Source organism: Typopeltis vanoorti, chromosome 23 (genome assembly GCF_054136105.1).
Source record: "Typopeltis vanoorti isolate ZY-2024b chromosome 23, IOZ_Tvanoo_1.0, whole genome shotgun sequence".
NCBI classification, from domain to species: Eukaryota; Metazoa; Arthropoda; class Arachnida; order Uropygi; family Thelyphonidae; genus Typopeltis; species Typopeltis vanoorti.
Genome location: NC_143571.1, coordinates 57,545,613 through 57,572,946, shown reverse-complemented (window position 1 = coordinate 57,572,946; position 27,334 = coordinate 57,545,613). Strand labels below are relative to the sequence as shown.

The following is a 27,334-nucleotide window of genomic DNA, read 5'->3' as shown; positions in this document are numbered from 1 at the left end:
GAAGTAGATGATCCATGGTAACCTCTGTTTCCAAAGTTGAAATGCTTTCTACCAGAAACTAATTTGAGGTAATCAGTTACAAGAAATATGAAATGAGGGCTGACCCCCATTGCAAAAAAAGAAAAAAAAACTTGTTTTTGGAGACAGAAACACTAAAACGTGCGATATTACATATCAGTGAATTGCTCGGTACAATATAAATTTTAGCCTTTAAAAATATATTATATATATATTAGAATATAAGTACAGATTGAATAACAGTATTGGATGCCACCTGAAAAATGAAAACGGAAATGGCCTTAAAGGAACTAAAACAGGTATGGTTTAAAAAGCCTGAGGAAATTCATATGTAAACAGTGGCGGCCGGTGAAAATTTTAATAAATAAATTTACATATTAAAAAATTGCTTTATTAAAAATATTTCAACCTTACCACAAACAAACACCAATAATAAAAGTTTCGGATCTCACAAAAATAACTCGTAAGCATACGATACACTGCCGAAACGAGCACTGTTGGGAATGACTTGCAACGTGCAATCACAAGCGCAAACGAATATCGGCGAGATGGCTGCTTTTAGCCAAACGCGATAATTCTGAAACTGCGTTAGATCACAGTGTATTTGTTTCGTGTAACGATAATTGAAAAATATAGTTCTTTATATATTTTCAACAGTGACACTCGTCATAATTCAGCATTGTATCTATAATAAATATATGTTATTTGAACAAAATAAAATAAGATTTGCAAAAAAATAGTTCACCCTCACCACGAACACGCACCAATAATAAAAAGTTTCGTATCTCACAGAAATAACGCGCGCAAGCATATGATACACTGCTCAAACGAGCAGTGTCGGAATGACCTGTAACGTGCAATCACAAGTGCAAACGAATACCGGCGACACTGTGTTAGATTGCAGTATATTTGTTTTGTAATCTAAAGCGTTAATCGAACAATTCCAATTAACTATTCAATCACTGTACTCTGGCAAAAAAACAACGATGTCATACATAGAAAACAACAGTTATATAAGAAAATTTAAAGAAGCTGCTAATATGCCAAAAAAACCCAATCCAATGCAATAAAAATCAAGGTTTAATTCTCCAAGTGTGGTCAGCTCTAATAAAAAATCTACATCAATCTGAGCTCGGACTGTATGAACGAGAACACGTGACATCGTCCAGTATTGTTCACCGTCAATAACGTTTTATATCTGCATTCTGTTATTTGAGTTTATGAATAGCCAGACGGTTATGATTTGTATTTATTAATTCTCTTGTTTAAACTTTAAGTTATACTATTTACCCCCTGAAGATGTAAATCCTACGATTTACGAAATTTGTCGGGAACTCTTATTTCAGTATTTTGTATAACTGAATAATAAAAAATGTGGTGTAATTACCGAAATATATCTTTTGTTGTATTGCATTTATATAATGTTGTAAGCATTGTTGTTATTTATAAAACAAACAAAATTTAAATTTTTCATTTTTTCCTTGGGGTGCTGCAGTGTCGTAGTGCTTATGTACGGGCCGCCACTGTATGTAACCATAATTATTTTGAACGAACAATCCAAAAATGAATAAAATAAAACGGCGGATGATACTTATTTTATCATTCGTCAACAAATCCAAACATAAACTAAGGATATTTTTATTCATACCCTAATAGGTATTTTTAAACCATTCTAAGCAAATATAAGGTACTTTATTTAGTTTTTATGTGTTTAGAATTCAGAGCCCCCCCCCCCTCGTTGCAATTTGTCAGTGATTCAATAACCCAGAGGTGAATATTCAAGACGAGGACATAGTAAAGATAATTTTGAGGGGCACAGTTTATTTTAATTTGATTTCTGAAATTAGTTGTAAAGTTTATTTCATTACTAAAGCTAAGACATAATACTGTTTATACAATATTCATAATTTTAACATTTCTGATGTACAATACATAATTGATAGAACCTTGGAAACCATTAGTAAATTGTCAATAATCTTAATCTGGATTATGGTTCTATAGGATATATAATTCTCTTTCTGATTTCATAAAGAAAGAACATCCTCAGAGAATGGTATTTACTTACTTCTGTTTTGCATAACTTGTTCCGGTCAATTTTGTGGATATCTGCACACACACTTAAGGTCACAGCAGCAGCTGCAGGAGAATTCCTTTCTTTCTCTTTACCTAAATGTAAATATTTGCAAATGTATATTCGATAATTATAAGTAGTATATCATTTCTAAATGAAGCCATTCTTTCTACTATATCAGTTTTCATTTCAGGGAGAAATTTGGTGTGTGTGTGTGTGTGTGTGGTGTAATTAAAGAAATTTAATGATTAGAAGCCAAGAGATACTAAAACAGAAAAAAAAAAAACTATTTATTATTTGAACGCACAACTACTTTCGTCTTTTTAGAAGACTTCATCGGATGCATAACATGAAAAGAGAAATACAAAAATATACATTATTTATAGCAGTTGTTGTAATTACTATAAATGATCGTTCTAATCAACTTCTTAATTCTGCTCACCCTAACGATGAAGATGCTGTCACTCACCAGTGATCCCGGAATAAATCAGAAAACATTTTTAGATGTGCTACGATGAGCCGGAGCGAAGTACTGTGTGAATCAACAGAAATTGTTCTCAATCCGGTTCCATCTGAATACTAACTTTAACTATAAACTGATTATTACTCTTCAGCTGTCCAACTTTAGTGTGCACGAGATCGTATTTAAGTAGAGATATAATTTAATTATGCATAGATTTTTTTTATGATGATCTTAATGTAAGATTTCTATAATGTTTCTACAATATCAGGCAACGTTTTGATGCAGTAATTGCAGTGTCTAGGATCCTCCCTTGCAACAAGCTTTTTATTTATTTTTATTAATTAACTAATTTTTGCGCGCTCTTAAGAACCGATTTCATTTGCGAACCCTTGTAAGGCATCTCGAGTTTACCTGAGCACAGCCCTACTGCATTTTTGGTGTATGCATAGGCTGACCATATTTTCTTGAGACGAAAACGGGACATTGGAATGGCAAAAACAGGACAGGGTTATGTAATATCCTGTATTCATGAGAAAATTAAGATGATAAAAAAAAGTTTCATTACATAAACATATTGAGCTTAACGGTTATTCTTCAGTGACAGAACCCGTACAAAAATGTAAATAGATGTAGAGGGGGACTGTATTTCACCACGATCGTACCATGAATATTTCTCCGATGCAGCAATTTCGTTCTTTCAATAAAACTTCTCACACTCCATGACACAATTTTATCTTACAACTAACATAGCCCTCATTAGCTCAACACTTAATCTAGATTTCTCCTTTGACTACGTACTGTTCATAACGGAAAATATTCTCTCAACAGGCTGGGGGGTGGGGGGGGGGGGGGGTGGGGGGGGGGGGGGGTGGGGGGGGGGGGGGGTGGGGGGGGGGGGGGGTGGGGGGGGGGGGGGGTGGGGGGGGGGGGGGGTGGGGGGGGGGGGGGGTGGGGGGGGGGGGGGGTGGGGGGGGGGGGGGGTGGGGGGGGGGGGGGGTGGGGGGGGGGGGGGGTGGGGGGGGGGGGGGGTGGGGGGGGGGGGGGGTGGGGGGGGGGGGGGGTGGGGGGGGGGGGGGGTGGGGGGGGGGGGGGGTGGGGGGGGGGGGGGGTGGGGGGGGGGGGGGGTGGGGGGGGGGGGGGGTGGGGGGGGGGGGGGGTGGGGGGGGGGGGGGGTGGGGGGGGGGGGGGGTGGGGGGGGGGGGGGGTGGGGGGGGGGGGGGGTGGGGGGGGGGGGGGGTGGGGGGGGGGGGGGGTGGGGGGGGGGGGGGGTGGGGGGGGGGGGGGGTGGGGGGGGGGGGGGGTGGGGGGGGGGGGGGGTGGGGGGGGGGGGATTTATTTACAAATAACAAATGACATCACTTATCTACATCTGAAAACAACACACACCCACCACACGATTCCTTATCTCTACCATCACCCATAATTTTATACGCAAACCAAAACACAAGAACTGAAGCCATTGAATACATATGCTCCCAGGGAAATTCCAAACATTCCACACCCATGAAGCCACGCACACCGGAAGCATTTGGTTTAAAGTGTCCCACCAATCACAACACGAATCCTTATCTCTATCATCACCCATAATTCCATAGGCGAACCAAAAAAATCCCCCATAATCCCATACACGAACCAAAACACAAGAACTGAAGCCATTCACACACTTGCCCACATGGAAATTCCTAACATTCCAAACTCATGACGCCTCTCACAATGACGTCAGGAAGCCACGCCCACCGGAAGCATTTGGTCAGAACCTCCAACCTGAAGCCATTGACACATATACCCTCAGGGGAAAGCCGCGCCCACCGGAAGCAATTGGTCACTACCGACACCCCTACTACTGGTGAACCTACGGCATGCCTGCCAGAGGTGGCACGCCCGAAAACTTTGCTGGTACATCAACGATTTACAGGTGATATCCTTTTATACGCTTATAAATTATTCAATTTTTTAATTGTTACAATATATACAAGTTATATTTTGTTTTACATGAGAGAGCAGCTATGAAGACGTTCTTATGATTGGTGAAATCGCGATCCAAAGACAAAGGCAACAAAATTGTTGAGTTGAAATGCTAATTCTCTTCAACCGAATTCCATAACATCTGAAACTGTCATAACAACGTTCGTTATATATTTCTTGGTTTTAACACATTAACGAAGGGGGTATCGTTTATCGTTCCGATGGAACTTCTCGTTACTGGCGGGCTCAACTCACACAAAGTTTCAACCCTTGGTGGAATTTTATTGCTGCTTTTTTTGAGCTGGCAGATGAACTCACATACGCATTTATGACATGTTTCAATTCGTGGTAGAATTTTATTTGAAGTTAGCCTTTGTGGTCTATCATCATGACATCGAGAATTTCAAATGCAATAAAACAAATACTTATTTCATGTAATTGAAAAATTGGACGATAGTTTTTAGTTAGATACTGTGTTTCTGATGCAACACGTGGTTTTCCTTGAGTCTATATAGCATAGTTTATGTGAGAGGAGGAACATATGATTCATTAGTTACCTCCGTATTTATTACAGCTGTCTCTAATTGCATTATTTGTTGAGAAATATATTACACAGACTGCAAAAGGCTCTGTACCTTATTCAGGGATACAATAAAACTACTTGTTTATCTTGCATCTGAAGTATAATGGCTGTTGGGGAGGACATGTTGTTAACCACGGGGAGCGAGTTACTATCGCCTCGACGCGAACGTGTTCAAACATTAAATTATATATTTAGTTTAATCCTTTATCCAAGTGGAAGCAAACAAATTTAGTTCCTGACGTATGTTCAGGACTGAGGCAATTCGTGGTAAATGGAGACTGACTTCACATCACTTGCCTTAGTATTCCATAATGCAAAGCACATCTCCTTGCAGACATGTATAATGCTATGCATAATGTTAATGGTCACTACTCAGACCGGTTTCGACCTTTATTGAGGTCTCTTCAGTCGCTGCCAGACCCAGAGGTGATACCAAGGTTGAAGTAATGCAGAAGTCATATTTTCCTATACCAGTTGCCAAAAGATGTCACACTTCCAACACTTTCTCTAATCCTGCGTTATTTAATAATAAGGCATGAAAATATGACTTCTGCATTATTTCAACCTTAATATCACCTCTGGGTCTAGCTCCCACTGAAGATACCTCAATAAAGGTCGAAACTGGTCTGGGTAGTGATCCTTCCCATTATGAATAGCATTATATATGTCCAAAAGGAGATGTGCTTTGCATTATGTGATACTAAGGCAAGTGATGCGAAGTCATACCACCTTTGCCACGGTGGTATGACTTCACAGTGCCATGATGGAGTTGCCCAAGTCCTGAAAGATGCTTCAAACATAAACTTTGTTTGCTTAGACTTGGATAAAGGATTAAATTAATTACGTGCGTGGTCTGAAAAGTTCTCGGACACAACTATAAATGACAACACTATCGGCAAGATTTTTTTTTCTAAGTTGGTACATCTGTCATATAAACATCCATGTGAAACTGCAAGTCATTCTATCAAGTAGTTTGTTTTATACAGCTGTCTGAAACAAAAGTGTTGTCTGTATTTTATCCCTTGAAATGGATAAAATTGAGTATCGTGCGGTTGTAAAATTCTTTGTAAAAGAAGATTTAACGCTAAAAGAAATTCATTCGAAGTTCATAAAAATTTATGGGCACTCTTCCCCTTCGTTTTCAACAAATAAAAAATGGGCTGCCGAGTTTAAATGTGACCCTACCAGCCTTGAAGATGATCCACGTGAAGGACGTCCAAAAAGTGTAACAAAAACAGAAATCATTGATCAGTGCACGATATGGTATTGGATGACAGGCGAGTCAAAGTGCGTGAAATGGCTGAGAATATAGGCATTTCAAAAGAAAGCGTGGGATATATTTTGGATGAAGAATTGCAAATGAAAAAGCTTTGCGCAAGATGGGTGCCACGTTTGCTCACAGCACATGAAATATGCACTCGCATGAAAACCTTTGAACAGTGCTTGGAGCGTTTTAACAAGAATAAATCTGATTTTGTGCTTCGATTTTCTATTATGGATGAAACTTGGATTTACCATTACACACCAGAATCCAAACAGCAGTCACAACAGTGGACAGAAGCCGGTTGTTCCATGACAAAGAAGACAAAGTCGGTTCCATCAGCAGGAAAGGGTCATGACATTGGTGTTTTGAGATGCTAATTAATTAACTTGAAAAGGGTAAAATCACATTTTACGTCCGTAGACGCCGCATGGTCACTGCCGTAACTCACGTGGTTTTGACAATGATGTCTCCTGCTAGAATAAGTGGTAGGGTCGCAGATTCTCTTTCCATACAAAGTTTGTAGGAAAATCACAAATATCCATGCCCATGGCGGGATTCGAACCCGCAGCCTGTTGGGTGGAGAGCGGATACGCTAACCACTCGGCCAACAAAATAACCGTGGAATATTATTTTATTCCGATCCTTTAACCAGACTAGACGAAAAAAATTCGTGAGAAAAGGTCCGGTTTGCAGAACAAAAAAACATTTTTCATCAGGAGAATGCACCTGCCAACAAAGGTGTTTTGGCAATTGGAAAATTAAGAGATCTGCACCATGAATTGATGGCAGTTTTGCCAATGAGAGCTTATTAATGATCTCCGAACATGAACAATTTACATAGAATTTTGCATAGTGGTTTTATACAAGATTTTTTTTTTATTTTTTATTTATCAAATATATAAGAAATATTAAGGTGTATTATGCGTTATAAAAGTTTTCTCTAAATTTCAAAAGTTATTTATTCATCTCTTGATTCTTAGTATTGAATTACAGATACCACTCTTTTGAATAGATATCTCTATTATTAGTTGATTAGCTTCAATTCTGAATAGTAAATACCAGCTACCATTGAAAATGGAAAATTAAGCGATCTGCAGTATGAATTGTTGGAACATCCACCGTATTCCCCAGATTTGGCTCCCTCTGACTTCTGTCTCTTCTCAAAACTAAAACTCTTCTTTGCTGGTCAGCGCTTTTCTTCGAATCAAGAGGTGATTGCAGTTGTAGATGGGTATTTTGCAGATCTTACTGAGAACCACTACAGGGACGAGTAATGGCGCTGGAGTCGCTGGTATAAATGTATTAGTCTTAAGGGAGATTATATTGAAAAATAAAAATAATTTCGAAATTATAAATTCGTTTTTCATTGTTAGGCTGAGAACTTTTCAGATGTGTCATCTGAAAATGTATATAATTTATAGTCTAGCCAAGTGAATAAACTTCCAACATTTTTCTCTAATCCATAGTAATTTAAATAAAAAGCGTGACACCTTTAGGCAACTGGCATAGGAAAATATGACTTAATGGATGGCAATGCTGTAGCTAATGAAGTTCTAACTGAGGCTCGGATATTGCTGTTACCTTCCTACCATGATCAGAGCGTTAATAGCTCAATAACACCTTATCTCTACACTGTCCTCTACAGATAATGGGGAAGATGAAAAGCATTCTTGCTTCGCCCCTTTAAGCCAGTCCTTATAAGGATAAGGACTTGATATCACCTCTGGGTCTGGCTCCCACTGAAGAGACCTCAATAAAGGTCGAAACCGTTCTGGGTAGTGACCCTTCCCATTATGCATAGTATTATACATCCGCAAGGAGATGTGCTTTGCATTATGGGATACTAAGGGAAGTGATGTGAAGTCAGTCCACCCTTGCTACAGTCCTGAAGATACTTCAAGCGCAAACTTTGTTTGCTTACACTCAGCGGGGGTCGCGGCTTGAAATCGTGGGGGCGCTGCAACTTTCGAAATATACATACACACTGTAAGTACAGTGTATACGTGTTTGGATAAAATATCAAAATTATGGTAAAAATGTTAAAAATAAAATTAAATATGAAATAATATTGTTTATTATCGATAAAATTATATAGTTTGGTATAATTCAAAATTACTTAAAAATAAAATATTCTTCTTAATTAACATTCTTCTTGTTTTGTTTCATGAAAAAATATTGTTTATTATCGATAAAATTATACAGTTTAGTATAATTCAAAAGTACTTAAAAATAAAACCCATTATCATAACCCCAATAATGTTCTAAAATAAAAACTGTAACAAATAAAAACTATTACACTAATAGCTCGTATCTCACTATGACACTAGCTTCATGTTGCTAGCGTCCTTCGCCCTCCTAAGTGCTACAAGATGGATTTTTATGATTTTTTATACAAAATAAGAGAATTCTATAGGATTGTTGATGATAAAATTAAATATTACAAGCAAATATAAATAAATTCATAATATAATATAATATAATATAATATAAATTATATACATTATATATCGAGAAAAATTGGGGATGCTGCAGTTCTGCAGTGCCTATGCACGAGCTGCCCCTGCTTACACTTGGATAAAGGATTACACTAAATATATAATTTATAGTCTAACCAAGTGAAAAAAGTTCCAATGTTTAAACATTTTTCGTGTGCGAATATATGCAAAACGTTTTAGTGTCTTTTTTTTCATGAAGTAAAATCAGGAGTGCGAGGACAAGTTATATTTGAGTAAATACGGTAAGCATTTCGCCGACAAGTTGACATCCTTCTGCTGCTTCCCCTGCTCAGATTACTTCTATGGTGAGTTACAATACAGAAATATTTTTCTCACTACATTTTTTTCCAAGCCAACAACGTTAAAATCAATTCAATAATACAATAATCAATTTTACATTAAATACTATTATAAAATAATATTATAAATTTATATATAAATAAATATTATTTATAAAATTGTATAAATAAATATGTATATTATAAATTTATAAATAAAGTAAATTAGTTAATTTTCCCCTATTAAAAACTGCTGGGCACGTCAGCAACACGATTGGTAAATTTTTGGCATGTGCACATAAAAAGATTCGCCACCACTGGCTTAGGTTTTTTGCTCATTTCAGAAAAAATCTGCACCCATCTATCAGAGATACAGGAATGTTTTCTTTCTTCCATGAATAGAAGGGGCGGTACGTTGAACAAGATCAAGATAAGATAAGGAATCGTGACGTCATTGGTTGATAAGAAGATGACGTCATTGTATATGACGTCATGTGTTTCGAATTTCCCTGGGGGCATATGTGTCAGTGACGTGAGTTCTCGTGTTTTGGTTCGCGTATGGAATTATGGGTAATGGTAGAGATAAGAATTCGTGTTGTGATTGGTGGTGCACTTTGAACAAGATCAAGATAAGATAAGGAATCGTGACATGGGTGTGTGTTGTTATGAGATGTAGATAAGTGATGTCATTTGTTAGTTGTAAATAAGAGATGTTATTGTTTTGAATGGAAAGAATGATATATTAGTGGATAAGGAGTCATGTCATGATTGGTGGGACACTTCTGACAAGATCAAGATCAAGATAAGATAAGGAATCGTGACGTGAATGTTAGTTGTTAACAGATGAAGATAAGTGAACTCATTTGTTAGTTGTAAATAAGTGACATCATTTGTTAGTTTTAAATAAGGGACGTCATTTGTTAATTGTAAATAAGTGACGTCATTTGTTTTGAATGGAAAAGGGAGATATATCAGTGGATATGGAATCGTGTCGTGATTGGTGGCACTCTTCTGACAAGATCAAGATAAGATAAGGAATTGTGACGTGAATGTTTGTTATTATAGAGTTCGGAATTTCGCTGGGGCCCTCGTCTCTCAGGGACATCATGTGGTGTTTTGGGTTCGCTTAATTTCATTGTGGGTGTATTTAGAGATAAGAATCGTGACGTTATGTGTTTGGAAATTTCTGGGGAATATATGTCTCTCTGTGATATCACATGGTGTTTTGGTTTGCCTATGGAATTGTCGGCGATGTTTTTGAGATAAGATATCTTGGAATTTTCCCAGGGTGACACACATCTGTCATTGTCATCGTGTTTTGTTTGGTTGTCTATAGATGGCTGTACTAATTTCCAATACATAATGGGGTATTTCTTTCCTGTTAAATGGTGGGAATTCTTAGAGTAGAGTAGCGCCATGATGGCAGTCATGTTTAGGATTTTCTGAATAATTTAATTATATGCTAATGTCACTCAAACATACATTTTTTTTTCTTCTATAGATGGCTCTACTAATTTTCTAATACATTTTGGGGTATTTCTTTCCTGTTAAAGGGGGAATTCTTAGAGTAGAGTAGAGTCTTGTGGTAACAGTGTTTCGAGCTTTTCTGAATAATTTAATTATATACCGGTGTCCCTCAAACACACACTTTTTTCCCCATAGCTTATCCGTATTTTCTTCTATATCCATATTTTAATTCAAGTTCATATTTTATTCATAATTCATCTGAATATTTTGATTTGTCTAAATTAAGATCGTAAAGTTCAATATATAAATAAATAAAAATCTTGTGTGAATTCAAGGTGATTTCAAAAGTGATCTTACTTATACATACATAACACATAAACGACACTGTTTCTTCTATGGCATTTTAAAATAAATAAATTAGAATAAACGGACAGTGAAATGGATTACAAAACCTTTTGTATGTATTCTAGAAATTCTAATGATAATTTAAAATTACTTACAGCTTTCCAGAATAGCTCTTCTAAATACGAATATTCCAAAATAGTTGAAATTTATATCTACACCATAACACAAACACAAAAACCACAAAGAACGAAATTTTTGTAAATACTGTAATCTGAAATAGTTGAGTACTTCTTCCTTTAGATTTCAGCCTGTAGATGCTATGTTATCGTCATGAGCAATATCCCCCCCAGCGAATGGTTACTACAAATCGCGGTTTTCTTCAAAGGGGTCTTTCATGAAGATGACATGAGTCACATCCGTAAATTGTGGTATTGTTCAAAAGGTATCATTTTCCCAAGTTTGGCTGTTTCTCAAATACTTACATATGACTAAGTGATTAGCATTCACATGATTGTGATGACACATATCCTAAAATTATTCATTCTTCGTTCCTGTGGGATTTTGACAATGTGACTCTCATCTGAAAGTTAATTTTTCATTTGGTGATCATTAGGAATTTATTACTGTAGTAATATTAAGGATTGCATATTTATTTTTTTGAAACCAATACATATACTTCTTAGAATTATTAAAAGCACAGAATCTTTCGTTATGTTTCCAAAAGCATTTAAAAGTACACGTTATGTTTTCACGTTATGGGCATCCAATTTCATTTAAATCAAGAACAGGCCTCCCTATTAACGTTGTTAATGTTTTTGATTTTTCTCTTCCTTTGGCGAGTAATATTTGATATTTGCATGTTGATTCTATCATCCAATTTCTTAGTTTGTCCAGAGGTAGTGAACCAATTTCCCACTTCAGCTGATGGTTATATTTTATTAACCAAGAATTCTGTTTTTTAACTCTTTCAGGTAATTCTTTCCAACTACAAGGTGATTTTGTCAATGCATATCTTACAATAATTCCATCAGAAATACAAATTTCTTTAGGAAATAAATTTGAATTCTTATTCAAAAGAAATTGGCAATCAATTATCCCAGTGATAACTGAAAATTCGTATTTTTCACCCACTGTCGATTTTTCATAAACGTTTTCCTTCATTATTCTTCTTTTTAGATTACTTCATATGGCACCACAAATAAATAGTTATTTATTATTATTATTATTATTTTACTGATTATTAGCTCTGATCGTATATTTTATGTTAACTTTCTGTTATAAAATTCTAAACAATTAGAACTTTTCACAAAGAAACTTTCAAAGAATTTTGTGGCTCACCCATTATTTTTACATTACCAAACACAAAACACCACAACACAAAACAGCAGCTGCAGTGGCTGAACGATTACCTTAAATCCAAAGTCACTCGACTCTATGGTATTTTCTTATAGTACTGTTTACACTTACCAAGCCCTACCCTGACCGTTCCTTCAAAAATGAACTTTTTGTGCAGATGACTCAATGACATGTTTTCACATGGTGCTGGATATACTGTTGGTGTGTTTTTATCTTACTTTGTGTGGAGAAAGTTAAAATTTGTATATGTGTTATCTGGAGAGTACAACCATTTTTTCTATACCAAACTTTAAGAGTTAAAGTCACATTTTGGGTTTATTATCTGCTATCTCTCTGTAAATCAACCAAATTCTAACAGTTCGGATTTTCGATTATGTGAACGAATTGTTTTCAGATAACTCAAACAATGTCAATAGGTAGCATTAGACAATTTCTAAAATAATCAATACATGGATATCAGTTTTCAGCACTTTTTTTCCCGTTCCTGGCATTAATTTCACAGTTGTGATTTTTTTAAAAATAATTAAACAGAATTGCATTAAGATATAAAGTTGTGGATTTAAATATCAAGTTCTAATCAGAATAACTGAGTAAAAATTCACTGTGGAAAAACACAACAACAAACGCACATATCTTTGTTCATTTAAGTTTACAAATGCATATTTTATTTTGCTGAAATACTATTTGCAAGTATATTCACTGAGAAAAATTCGAAACATGTAATTACCTAAAAATATTTCATAATATTTAGTTTTAGACTCTTAACGTTTTCCAAAGAGTTCAATGAATAAAATGTTTGTTACTCACTGTTTCTTGGTTACATTACATCAAAATAGCTGGTCATGCAAAAGAGGTTTTAAGCCAGAAACCATGGTAACTACACTTAAATACATTTGATATTGTGTCAGTCTGTAAATGACACCATGCCTCGCTAAACATTCTGTGTATTCTTTTGTCAGCAAATATACACAAACATTTTTTCTAAAATGTTCGTAAATGTCCCAAAATAAAGAATCTTTATTGAACTGTATAAAATCTTGAAAGTCTAATTTTACCATTGATGAATTTAAATGATTAGTGATAATTTTACCCATGATATGAATAGATGGTAATTCAGTTTCCAAAAATAGCAAATGATTATCAATGTCATACACTTTTGGTGAAAATCTCTCAGCTTCTTCACAACTAATAGAAAAAACTTTACTTCCATCAGCTCCTGTATCATCAAGTATTAGTTCCCAATCGGCATTTCATAATATAACACTTACCAATGTCCATTTCATAGTCAACTCTTCTTTGCAAGTAGCCAAGGATATCAGACCACTTCCTGCGTAACTTTTCTCAAGTGGTCCTGGATAAATATATTACAATGTATGTGTCATCTAAAATAATAATCTGTTTCCATCCTTTTAGAGCTAGGTGAAGAGTTTTGTCTAGTGCTTTTTTCCTGAAGAAAGAAAATTTGAATGACTTTTGTGGCTCACCCATTATTTTACTTTACTTTCCTGGATACCAATCACTGCATGGGATGAACGAATTGCTGTAACTGCAAAGACATCTGACTCATTTATTTTTCCTTATTGTACTGTTTACCTGACCATTCCTTCCAAAATGAAACTTTCGTGCAGATGATTCATGGACATGTTTCTACATGCTGTTGGATATGATGTGGAGATGAGATTATCTTACTTTGAGACATCATAGCACAAATCTCATCTCTGTGGCTCAAAGGGTATTCTATATTATTTGTTCTTATTATGTTAAGTATTTTATCCTCAAAAAGTGTTTTTGATGTTAGACCATGTGACTATTTCTCTCACTCATATGTCTGAAATTGTTGGGAAGGGGGAAAATATCATTATGTGGTGGAAGTGAAACATTCGTCGAGAGGGTGATAGAAGTCTTCCCTGCAATGCTCCCTCACCTAACCCCATCACCCCTATTCTCCCCCCTCTCCTCCAGAAGATGTCTGCTCAGCCTAGTGGAGATAAGTGAGCTCATCTTACAGATATCTTTTAGTGATATCACCTCCAACTGATACCGATAACTTTGGAGGGAAAAAATAGCATTAGGTGGTGGAAGTGAAAGGGTAGTCAAGAGGATGGCAGAGGTCTTCCCTGCAATACTCTTCTTACCCCCTCTTCTCCAGAAGATGTCTGCTCAGCCTCGTGGAGATGAGCGAGCTCATCATTTGCGGATATCTTTTAGTGATGTCACCTCGAACTGATGCTGATAACTTTTTAGGAAAAAAATGCGTTTTTTTATGATAAATTTTGGAGGGAAAAAATAAAAAAAATTTTTTCTATTTAAAAAAATAAATAAATAAAAAGTATATGTATTGATTTCAAAAAAATAAATATGCAACCCTTAATATTACTACAGTAATAAATTCCTAATGATCACCAAATGAAAAATTAACTTTCAGATGAGAGTCACATTGTCAAAAACCACATGATGGCAATTCCACAAGCATTGGAAGAACCTTTGATGTATTTTTCAATTTATTTATTTTCTGTATGTTAGATTCAGTAAATACAATTTGTAAATAATATTTCATTCAAATGAAATGTGTAAATTTAAATGAACAAATTGGGTGTCGTTGATGTGTTATACAAATTTAAGTAAGACCTTAATATTTTTTTCCCTTGTGAAATTTCACGCCACAAAGTAACCAGAGACTCTTTTTGACTCAGTGAATTAAAAGTCTTATTTGTTCATGCAAGCCCTCAAATATTTCATGAAACTGTCAACCCTTGGAACCAAAAGGAATAATCAGGTATTAAATTAATAGCCAGAATTTTAGTGGAGAAGATTTCACCTGAAAAGTTACAATACTGTAAGAATATGGCTATTTTACAGAGCCATTTGTTAATAATATTACAGTCAAATAAAAGGTAACATAGAAATTAACAAAGTATATATTACAGAGCTAATATTCATTTGAAATAATGAGAAATAACTATTTATTTGTTGTGCTGGCAAAAGAAATTTCTAAAAGCAAATGTAACGCAACAGCGAATTCAAAACGTTGTTTGTCACATATCTGTTACTTAAAATTACTAATGCTATAGAAAAAAAATAATAAATTTCAGTTACAGAAATAGGCTAAGTGCACAAGGAATTGCAGGTAAAATTAATAGTCAATATTGGTTTTAAAAAAATAAATGTAAGCATTAATTTACTACAGCAATAATTTTCCACCAGAATGAAGAATGAATAATTTTAGGATATGTGTCATCACAATCATGTGAATGCTAATCACTTAGTCATATGTAAGTATTTGAGAAACATCCAAACTTGGGAAAATGATACCTTTTGAACAATACCACAATTTACGGATTTGACTCATGTCATCTTCATGAAAGACCTCTTTGAAGAAAACCGCGATTTCTAGTAACCATTCGCTGGGGGATATTACTCATGACGATAACATAGCATCTACAGGCTGAAATCTAAAGGAAGAAGTACTCAACTATTTCAGATTACAGTATTTACAAAAATTTCGTTCTTTGTGGTTTTTGTGTTTGTGTTGTGGTTGTGGGTATAAAATTCAACTATTTTGGAATATTCGTATTTAGAAGAGCCATTCTGGAAAGCTGTAAGTAATTTTAAATTATCATTAGAATTTCTAGAATACATACAAAAGGTTTTGTAATCCATTTAACTGTCCGTTTATTTTAATTTAATTATTTTAAAATGCCGTAGAGACACCAGCATATAATTAAATTATTCAGAAAAGCTTGAAATACTGTTGCCATGTAAACTTAAAAGAAGAAACAGTTCGTTTATGTGTTATGTATGTTTAAGTAAGATCACTTTTGAAATCATCGTGAATTCCACAAGAATTTGTTTGTTTATTTATTTATTGAACCTTAAGTTCTTAATTTAGACAAATCAAAATATTCAGATGAATTATGAATAAAATATGAACTTGAATTAGAATATGAATATAGAAGAAAATACGGATGAGCTATGGAAATAAAAGTGTGTGTTTGAGGGACACCAATATATAATTAAATTATTCAGAAAAGCTCGAAACACTGTTGCCTCAAGACTCTACTCTACTTTAAGAATTCCCCCTTTAACAGGAAAGAAATACCACAAAATGTATTGGAAAATTAGTACAGCCATCTATAGAAGAAAAAAAAATACATGTTTGAGTGACATTAGCATATAATTAAATTATTCAGAAAATCCTACAAATGACCCCCATCATGGCTCTACTCTAAGAATTCCCACTCTTTAACAGGAAAGAAATACCCCATAATGTATTGGAAATTAGTACACCCATATATAGACAACCAAAGAAAACATGACAATAATGACGGATGTGTGTCACCCTGGGAAAATTCCGAGATATCTTATCTCAAAAACATTGCCCACAATTCCATAGCCAAACCAAAAGACCATGTGATATCACAGAGAGAGACATATGTGTCCCCAGAAATTTCCAAACACATAACGTCACGATTCTTATCTCTAAATATCACGACAATGCTTTAATCGTACCAAAAACACCACGTGATGTACATGACAGACGAGAGCTCCAGCGAAATTTCTAACATTCCAAACTCTATAATAACAAACATTTGCGTCACGATTCCTTATATTATCTTGGTCTTGAGCTTGTCAGAAGTGTCCCACCAATCACGACACGATTCCTTATCCACTAATACATCTCCCTTTTCCATTCAAAACAATAATATGACTTATTTACAACTAACAAATGACGTCACTTATCTTCATCTGATAACAACTAACATTCACGTCACGATTCCTTATCTTATCTTGATCTTGATCTTGTCAGAAGTGTCCCACCAATCACGACACGACTCCTTATCCACTAATATATCATCCTTTCTATTCAAAACAATAACTTCACTTATCTAACAAATGACATCACTTATTTACAACAAACAAATGATGTCACTTATCTACATCTCATAATAACACCCACCCACGTCACGATTCCTTATCTTATCTTGATCTTGTTCAAAGTGCACCACCAATCACAACACGAATCCTTATCTCTACCATCACCCATAATTCCATACGCGAACCAAAACGTCACTGACACATATACCCCCAGGGAAATTCCAAACACAGACTTCACACACAATGACGTCATCTTCTTATCAACCAATGACGTCACGATTCCTTATCTTATCTTGATCTTGTTCAAAGTGCCACCCCTTCTACTGCCTCACTATTATAAATTTTATGAGGGTTCACTGATCGAATACACGAGTTTCTTCTGATTCTGTGCATGTGATGAGTTCCTCGTTCATGCTGTTCTGTATTTCTTTTCATTCAGGTGTCTTCCTTAGTAGCACCCTCTTGAACTTTTCTGTGTTTCCTAAATTGAACTACCACTTGTTGACATATTCTAAGCTGGTTTCATAGAAATTCTCAACTACCTCAAATAACCTAGCCTCATTAATTTCTCCTGAGTCTACTAACATTTTCAGTTGTTTTTTGACATCAGTAGTTACAAACATTTCACTTTTTCTGGACACTAAATTATTTACAAGATTTTCAATTTTCTTACTACTTCTGTAGCTGAAATGTTATCTTTTTCAATTAAGCTAATGTATGTTTGGAAAGTGCACACTTGATCTCTTGCAAATGACAACCACAATTTTAAACAAGGATATTCAAACAATTTTCGCAACATAACACGACATTTTTCTCAAGAAAGAAAATAAAAACGAAGCCTATCAAACATGCTTAAAATTCTTTCAAATTGATAGACCCAAGGACAAAAATCTTGTATTTATGCTCTAACAATTTAGCGTAATTGTTTCCTGTAAAGTAATAAACGTTTTTCAGTTCTTTAACTCTGACTGAGTATACTCGTATTTTTTTTTTTATTTTCTCTGAATAAATCACTGCAGACATCGATATTTAGTATCGAACAATTCGACTCCATGGTTATACAAATTACTGATATCCATGATATTGATGGAAACCATTAATTTGTTATAGGTTATGAATAATTTATGATTGACCAATATTAAAGTATGTTTATAGTTTTTTTTTTATTAAAAACGGGACAAAACTGACATTTTTATTAAAACGACCGGACGGCCGGGAAATGTGAAAAAAACAAAAACGGTACTGTCCCGTTCAAAACGGTACGTATGGTCAGCCTATGTATGCATCATCGTTGATACTGAGGTATAGTAAACGTTTCGATGCAATATCTAAAAGTTCACTTTGATGATTTTTTATTTTTTTTATGTTAATATAGGCTCATGATGCTTTAACCTATCTGCCTCTTCACTATACCCAAATACTGCCACGACTGTAAAACCAGTTTAAAACACACTTCCACCGGAAAAATGTTTACTAAAAGAAAGTGTCTCTTGTTTGCATAAAAGTTGAAATTAGGCATGAGTTAGACGTGGTGCGAAAAATGTTGAGGTGTTGAGAAAACAGCACAACCGAAACCAAAAATTTAGAAAGTTTGAGCTTACAAACGTTGATGAAGCATTGCTTCACTTGTTCACTACACAGAGAAGTGTAGTGAACTGGTTTCTCAATAGAGTCCGCTTTTGAAGGCTCAAGGGTAAAAAAAAATTGCTAAGCAATTTGGACGCAACGATTTTGTATGTAACAATGGTTGGCTGGATCGATTTTAAAACGGATATAACATCATCACGTCGGCTTTTAAAAAGACTGGTTTTCAAAGTGTGTTTAATATTAAGTGTATTGTAATGTACAGTTTATACAAGCATATTCATCAAATACTGTAATATCTAGGTATATAATTATGGTGTTTTCTTTCTAATACTTTTTAATCTATTTTTTTATCCATTTATTGAGAATTTAAAAAAATAGCAAGATTTCTCATTACTGATATCATGAGTAATGGTTATAACGAGGAAATTTTGTCGGTCCCGTGATTCTCGTTACAAATATATATATATATATATATATATATATACTTTTTTACTTTCATTCCTAATTCAATAATCTCTTTGCTTAGACAAAAGGACAACTGCCATACGATGAGGATGGTGCGACTGCCTTTCCACACCATGCAAAAGCTCTTATAAAACGTTCTCCTTTGGGAATTGAGAAAGTTTTATAAAGGACTTTCATGTGAAGGTAAGTTAGTCGGCCACATAAAAAAATGGAAGGATTTTCCTACTGAAAATCTAACTTTACTCCACGAAAGACAAAACAAAAACTGACACAGACTACCTGCAATCTGTTTAGAATCCGTGTGTTGAGGCTTAAGTGCTGTGAAGCATTTATGTTGGAGGTTTAATGGAATATTATCAGCACTGAGAAAGGATTAAAACTAATTTTAATGCTTCCAGTTATTTCGTATCAGTCACAGAGACATCTTCAAGGATTACAAATAACTTTTTGTAACAACACACACAAATACAATGCAGTGATAACCTCCCTCATTGGTCTTACGACATCTTATGTAAAAAACTCTACCCACTTTAAAAACTTAATTGAAAATCTTACTTTAAATAATACAGACATATTGGTCAGCTTTGATATCATTCTCATTGTTTATTAATATTCCCCCTAAATAACACCTTAACACTCTTAGAAAACATTTTCCCTTCTGATATCTTAGAGTTCTTTTCCTTTGCCATCAATTCTGGGTATTTTTCTTGGAAGAACAAAATCTACAATCAGATAGAGGGAACTGCCATGGGTCCCCCCCCCCCTCTCTTGCCAATTTTTACATGGAAAATTTTGAAAAACGGGCCACTGACTCGAACATTGTCAAGCCTTCTATATGGCTAAAATATGTAGAGATGAGGTGTTCTATATTTGGCCTCATGGCCCAGACACATTAGACTCCTTCCTCAGTCACCTCAGTAGCCTACATCCAAGATAGAAAGGAAAATAACTATAGTTTACCTTTCCTAGACACCTTAGTAACACGCCTTCCTAATGGTAACATTTCTTTCTCTGTATATAGAAAACCGACTCATACAGGCAGATACATCCACGAACTCTCCCACCACCACCCCCTTAACAATATGGTATTATTAAAGTTCTAACCAATAGAGCCCACAATCTTTGTTCCAGTGAAACCACCCTTTCAACCGAACACATACACAACACCCTCCTTTCCAATGGCTACAGTGATTAACAGAATTATTAAAATAATCAATTCCTTCTCCATTCCCCGACCATCTCTTCAGAAGGACTTCAGAAATGCCATCACCATACCTTACATCTGTGGCACATCAGAAAAAATAGCCAGGGCGTTAAAAAATTACAACCTCCATACAGCGTTTAAGCTCCACCATAAACTTACTACCTTATCCGTTCCACCAAAGTTCAGCTCCCTCCTCTCTCAGTGCCAGGAGTATGTAGAGTGCCTTGTTCCTGTAAGCTGGCTTACTTCGGACAGATAGGCAGATCCTTTTAGAAGAACAACAACCATCCAGTTAGAAGAATATAAGTCATACATCTGCAATCACGATTATGGTCAATCTGGCCTTGCAGACCATGTTTTGGATACAACCAACAGGATCTCCTGGAAAAAACCTCCATGCTCCACCATAATAAATTCAAAAAACAAAGACTGTTTTTTGAATCTGCATCTGCACTCAGGAATCAATCTAATTTAAACAAATAAGGTTGCATGAAACTTCCAAAAATTTGGGAAACATTAATTATCAGAGATCCCTCTTTACATCCTAGGCCACCTGCAGACGCCCATAGAGGGCGCACCACCTAGATAGGACTAGTTTCACTCACTTGTTTTACTTATCATTGTATTGTATTTGTGTGTGTTGTTGCAAAAAGGTATTTGTAATCCCTGAAGATGTCTCTGTGACTGATACGAAATATTGGAAGCATTAAAATTAGTTTTAATGCTATGTGTGTGTGTGTGTGTGTGCGCGCGCGGTTAGCCTAGTGGCTATGAGCTTCGCAACCATATGACTGGGGAAGAAATGTCCTAGGCTAGATTCCAGTTGACGACGTGAGGAGCTTAAGGATCTTTTTTTCAGCCATAGCCAAGTTAGCCGGTCTTGGGTGTGGACAGCAGGGTTTCCCCCCAGTTTATCTGGGGATTTTCATCCCACAGGCTGGCCCATGAACACACATGGATTGCAGTCATGAATATTGCCCTCAGGGGATTCAGCAGAGGAGTGGCGAACCGGCTGGATTAATACGTCATTAGGAGGGACTCAACCCGTGTCAAACTTGTGCCCCCTCTAACGCAAAAATGACAAAAATTTCGAAACATTTAAATGTAACAAGTTAAATTTTCTAAATGCAATATGTTAAATACTTACTATTAACCCCATCAAAATGAGTTGCAGAATTTGTGTGTCTAAAGCAGCGTATTGCCGAAATGTAAAAATATAATATAAAATTGCAGACTTTTATGTCTATTTATTTTTTACGTTTTGCGCCCCAAATCTAGTTGCGCCCATGGTGGGCGCCTCTTTTGTCACGCCCTCGTTACGGCACTGCTGGGATGTCATACAAGGATCAAACGTTTTCCCAATTTTGGTATTTTTATTTTATCACATCATAAAATTAGAACTGAAAACATTATTCAACCAAATATAAGCCATTGTAACGTCTTAATCCATCTCTCCGGAATAATATCGATCCGTTTATAATACCAGGACCGTCTTTCGAGACGAAAAAATTCTCGACACTTCATCTGCACTTCCTTCCTGCGTGGACAGAGCTTTGAGAAGGGAAAAGTGGAAATCATCGATCGGAACAAATGACTTCAGATGGCACCAGATGCTGGGTGGTGAGCTATATATACCGGGTGATTATAAAATAGCGTCAAGTGTACAGAGCCCTCTAGCGAGTAAGGTATTGGACGAAACACACCAATATTTGGTAGACATACACATTGAACATGGGGATTCGATTTAACGAAAAAAAAAATAGTACCAATCGCCAACAGGGGAAATTTTGGCACTGTTTACCGAGTAAAATACATTAATTTGCATTATCGCGTTTCTTGTGAGTGATCATACAATAAAAGGAAAGCCTGCGAGATTTCTTATAATTCGTAGACGAACTGCTTTTCGATGCCTCTTACCTTACGTGAGCGTGCTTTGTTAGTCAAACTCTATTATCAGCGGAACAATAATGCCAGTGCTTGTCTTCGTGATTTTCGGCGTATGAAAAATTTACGAAAAGGACAGATTATTATTATTATTCCTGATACCTCCAAGGAGTCCGATTATTATTATTATTCCTGATACCTCCAAGGAGTCCGAAGACTCATCGCGGGAGGACACTTACAACTGTCTCAACCACTACACTCTACTACGAATCATCTCCATCAACGCCATCTACCGCCCACCTCCACCACAACTAGTATTTTTTGTCTGTAAATTGCGTGTGTTCTGAAGGGCCGATTTGTCTGTATGCGGGATGAAAAACCCGAGTTTTTCCAGGAGAAAAAACCCTTCTACCTTATGAGATCCGTTAACTCACCTTCGATTGAAATCGTCCAAATAAAGATTCCTCCCGTCGCGACGGGAATCGAACTTAGGCCTGCTCCAATCGAAGGGCGCAATGTACCGTCGTTCTTCCAATTGCGCTACGGAGGCGCTTATTAGCTTACGGATTAGCGTAACAAACTTATGAAAACTGATTCGACGATTTGAAACTACTGGAACTCTAGCAGTGCAGGTAGGCAGGGGATGCAAACCAATCAATCACCAACAAGTTGAACAAGTTGCAACTGCTATTGTGGAACAGGAGATGACGAATGTGCAGGGTACCAGCAGTGCACGAGCAATATCCCGGCAAACGGATATCGCATACACAACGGTGTGGAAAATCCTACATCAGATGTTGAAGTTTTACCCCTAGAAAATCAGTCATGTTCAAGAATTGCGCCTTGGTGATGCGACCACACCAATCGACTTATCTTTGAGATTCTTAGCGTGCATGGAAGTGGATGATGCATGGCCGTGGCAGATTTTATGGAGTGACGAAGCGCACTTTTATTTGAACGGCGATATTAACACACGCAACTGTTGCATTTGGACTGCAACTAATCCGCACGTGTGTCTGCAGATGCCTATCCACTCGCGCAAAGTCACAGTGTGGTGCGGATTTACGGCATCTTTTATCATCGGTCCATACTTTTACGAGGAAAATCGCCAAAATGGACCAGTGACCTGTTCCGTCAATGTGTCATTGTGGTTCCACAACTGCAACAAAGAGGATGTCTCGATTCGACCATCTTCATGCAGGATGGTGCTCCATCCCACATCGGACTTCAGGTACAGCGTGTTTTGCGACAATTTCTCTGACAGAAGAATCATTAGTCGTGCATTTCCCATGCCGTGGCCACCGAGATCGCCTGATCTCAATCCATGTGACTTTTGGCTGTGGGAATTTCTTAAAAGCATTGTGTATCAAGGACATATACCCGATATTCCAACTTTGAAAGATCGAATAACGTTACACGTGAGAGAAATCAATTCCGATATGTTGCGAGCCACTGTGGAAAATGTCGTGCACCATATGCAGTTCCTGGAACATCAGAATGGTGGTCATATTGAACCTCATTTGTAATTAACAATAAACGTCATCAAATTGATGTGTACTATCTCTCATTTGCCATTTAGTCATTCATTAGTCACACCTACTAAAATTAATTTGGCAGCGCCAAAATTTCCCCTGTCAGCGACTTTTGGTACTATTTTTTTTCGTTAAACCGAATCCCCATATTCCACTATGTACGTCTACCGAATATTGGTGTTTTTCGTCCAATACATTACTCGTTAGAGGGCTCTGAACACTTGGCGTTATTTTATAATCACACCGGTATATATATATATATTTTTTTTTTAATTTTTTTATTTATTTATTTATTTTTTTATTTTATTTTATTTTTTTTTCAATCTCTTTATTTCCCGTACATGTAGAAGAGTCACTTTTCGCTTGATGGCCATTTTCATAAAGAAATGACTATAAAAAAAAAAATCTCAAATGAAAGATGTTGATTTTATGACCAAGCGTCCAAATTTGAAAATAATATAAGATTAACCTTTTTCTAACAGCAGGGACAAATCGTCTCGTATTGGACTTGACCTTGTGGTGGACATGCCACAAATTATGGCATGTGCTTCCATCGAAACTAAATGCATGTTGACAGGGGGTGGGGATCTGCTTCAGGTTATATTAGAAACCAACAATTAAGGGAAATTCTATATTCAGTACATTTAAATTATGCTTAAAACTAACTAATAATAAACAGTGTATGTATATACTGCTAAGTACTGGAATGAAAACGATCCTGTTTAGTGACCCCTCCCACAACAAACATCATACTGCACCAATCCAAGCAACATTCTACTTCCACAGCATACTGCACAGCTGCAAGCCAAAGCATAATTGAAGTTTTACTGTAGCACTAAATAAGGAATAAACGTGTTTATTTATTTATTTTTTTCAATTACTGTGGTGGCCGTCGAAAGTCGAAGTCTGAGTAGTTCGTTTTTTTTTTTCTTGCATCTATAACTAGAACTTGGTTACGCAATGCCTCATATTATTGTCCTGACAGTTTTTTCAATAGAAATTCATTTTAAAAAGAAGAAAATAATACTGAATCGATTCAAAGACGATCACTACCTCATTATTCTCCTTCCTAGTTGAACTAGGAAGGAGAGTAACGAGGCAGTTTTTAATCAGTTTTGCGAACTAGATGCTACGGAATTTATCTTTAGCTTAACAGGTACCTCACTTCTACAAGAAAGATTTTTTCCCGTTACAAACAGCATTATAAATACCTTTAAATTTCATAGAAGAAAATACAGCTACAGAGAGAGAGAAGTCATTGCAATTCTGAAAGAATTACCAAGTTAGAAAGGTACACAGCTGTTATACATACAGTTAGATTCACTCTGCCATCGTTTGAGTTCTCCAGAATCAGGAATCAGATGCTCTTTGCTGTTGGTTCGACTACCCCAAACTGCCCAACTGCCTAAACGGGCAAAGGCACGCATCATCATTGGACTACCAGGTGCGCTTTTGTTTTTTGCAGGTTCATGAATCTCTGGGACCTAGAGTAAAATGAATATCTATAATAAGAATAACATTCATATGTGTATTTAGGATTAGCGGCTAGCACAGACATGAAATAGGTATAGTGATATTTTACATTTCCCTTTATAATTCATCCAGTAATCACAATACTATATAACTTAGGAACAAAGAAAGTGAAACAAGTCATTTCAAATGTCAGTGCTAATCGCTTTCTTTGATGGAACGCTGGCATCAGGAATTTCTCCTTCCAAAGCCATCTGTTATACATACAGTTAGATTCGCGACACGATTTGTCAGGAACGTCTTCTGAAATGATTGCTCAGTACCTGGTTTCTGTTCCAACAATTCTGAGAATTCAGTAATTCTTAGCCAATCACATCAAGCTATTGTTTCTCGACCAGAAGTGAAAGAAGTCACAAGAGGTTACATTTGACCACCTGTGACTTCTTTCTCTTATGGAAATGTGTGATTACTTCCTTTTTCTTAGAGTGAAAATCAATTGAAGAGAAGACGATTTCAAGATGCTATGGAGATAAAACTGAAAGACATTCCTATACAATTTTTAAATAACGAAACCTGTGGTGAATTCATCACTAAAAAACACACGTACTAACCACAGTAATGACTATTTAATTCGTAAATATTTCATTCCAAGTATCTTGGGACATTGTCAGTATAGTAGTTTCTAGAACACCTTGAACAAAAAATATTCACTTTTGAACTCAAACCAAAAATTTGGTTACGATATGTCGACGACGTATTTGCAGTCTGGGATTCATCCCGAACAGGAATTACAACTGTTTCTAGATAAAATAAACCTTCTTCACCCTCGCATCAACTTTGCGCTAGAAAAAGAATCTCCACAGGGTATCTCCTTTCTGGATTTACACATTCAAAGAAACGAAGACGGTTCCATTGCCACGTCTGTCTATCGCAAGCCTACAGTTTCAAGTCGCTACATTCACAATTCTTCGCTCATCATCAATCTCAGAAATTTGGCATAATTATATCACTAGTTTCCAAAGCACACAAATTCTGCTGCTCTGAAGATTCTCTAAACCAAGATCTAGAAATAATCAAAAATACAGCCATACTAAATGGATATAATCTTAAAACAACTCAAAAAAATCATCACTCACCTTCCCACACATCAACCCAGACAAGAAGAAGCCCATAGGATTCCCATACCTTACGTCAAAGGCATCTCCAAACATCTTTCAAAAATTATGAAGAAATACAATTTTGCCACTACTTACAAACCTATCAATAAAATCTATGACTGGTTACCTTCTCCTAAGGACAAACTCTCACCTCTGATATTATATTATACCTGGCGTTTGTGAGATCCCATGCTCCTGCCAATTGTCTTACTTTGGTCAGACAGGTAGGTCTGTTCAGAAACGCATCTCGGAACATCAAGACCGCATTCGTCTTTTCAAACCGCAGAAATCTGGTCTCTCCCAACACGGAGTTGAAAATCCAAACCACAGGATCCATTGAGAGAAGTCGAAACTTTTACACGGATCTTTATATAAATATGAACGTTTATATAAAGAAAGTGCTGAAGCCCTACTACACAGACCAAATTTAAACCGCAACGACGTTCTTACTATTGCTAAAGTATGGGAAATTGTCATACAAAAATAATCTTTATATATATATATATATTTTTTTTTTTTTCCAGTTATATTTAATTAACTTCTATAACACCTGCACGCATATTGAGATTCCATTGTAATCATGCGCCCTAACTGTATGTTATTTCTAGTATTGTTTGAACTACTGTACTGATGATGTCCCAAGATACTTGGATGAAATATATACGAATTAAATAATCATTACTGTGGTTAATACGTGTTTTTTTTTTTAGTAATTCCTATACAAGTCTACCAGAAATGAATTGAATCGGAAGGATCGATCGAAGTGAAATCTTTAAAAAACTTAGCTCAAAGTGACCTGCACATGCTATAATTTCTTCCAAAATCTGTCTCGGATATTTCGGTCATCCCTCAAAA

The 27,334-nt window shown here is 36.1% G+C and overlaps 1 protein-coding gene across 1 annotated transcript in view; it reads right to left on the bottom strand.

Moving 5' to 3' along the window:
* The window catches only part of LOC150093874 (uncharacterized), a 135,435-nt gene that overhangs the window by 45,843 nt on the left and 62,258 nt on the right, over window positions 1-27,334 (bottom strand). Inside the window, exons 12-13 of the mRNA XM_090412544.1 lie at window positions 25,165-25,336; window positions 2,084-2,184 (exon numbers count right to left, since the gene is read on the bottom strand). Coding sequence (XP_090268670.1) covers window positions 2,084-2,184; window positions 25,165-25,336 — 273 coding nt within the window. The remainder of the gene's footprint in view (window positions 1-2,083; window positions 2,185-25,164; window positions 25,337-27,334) is intronic.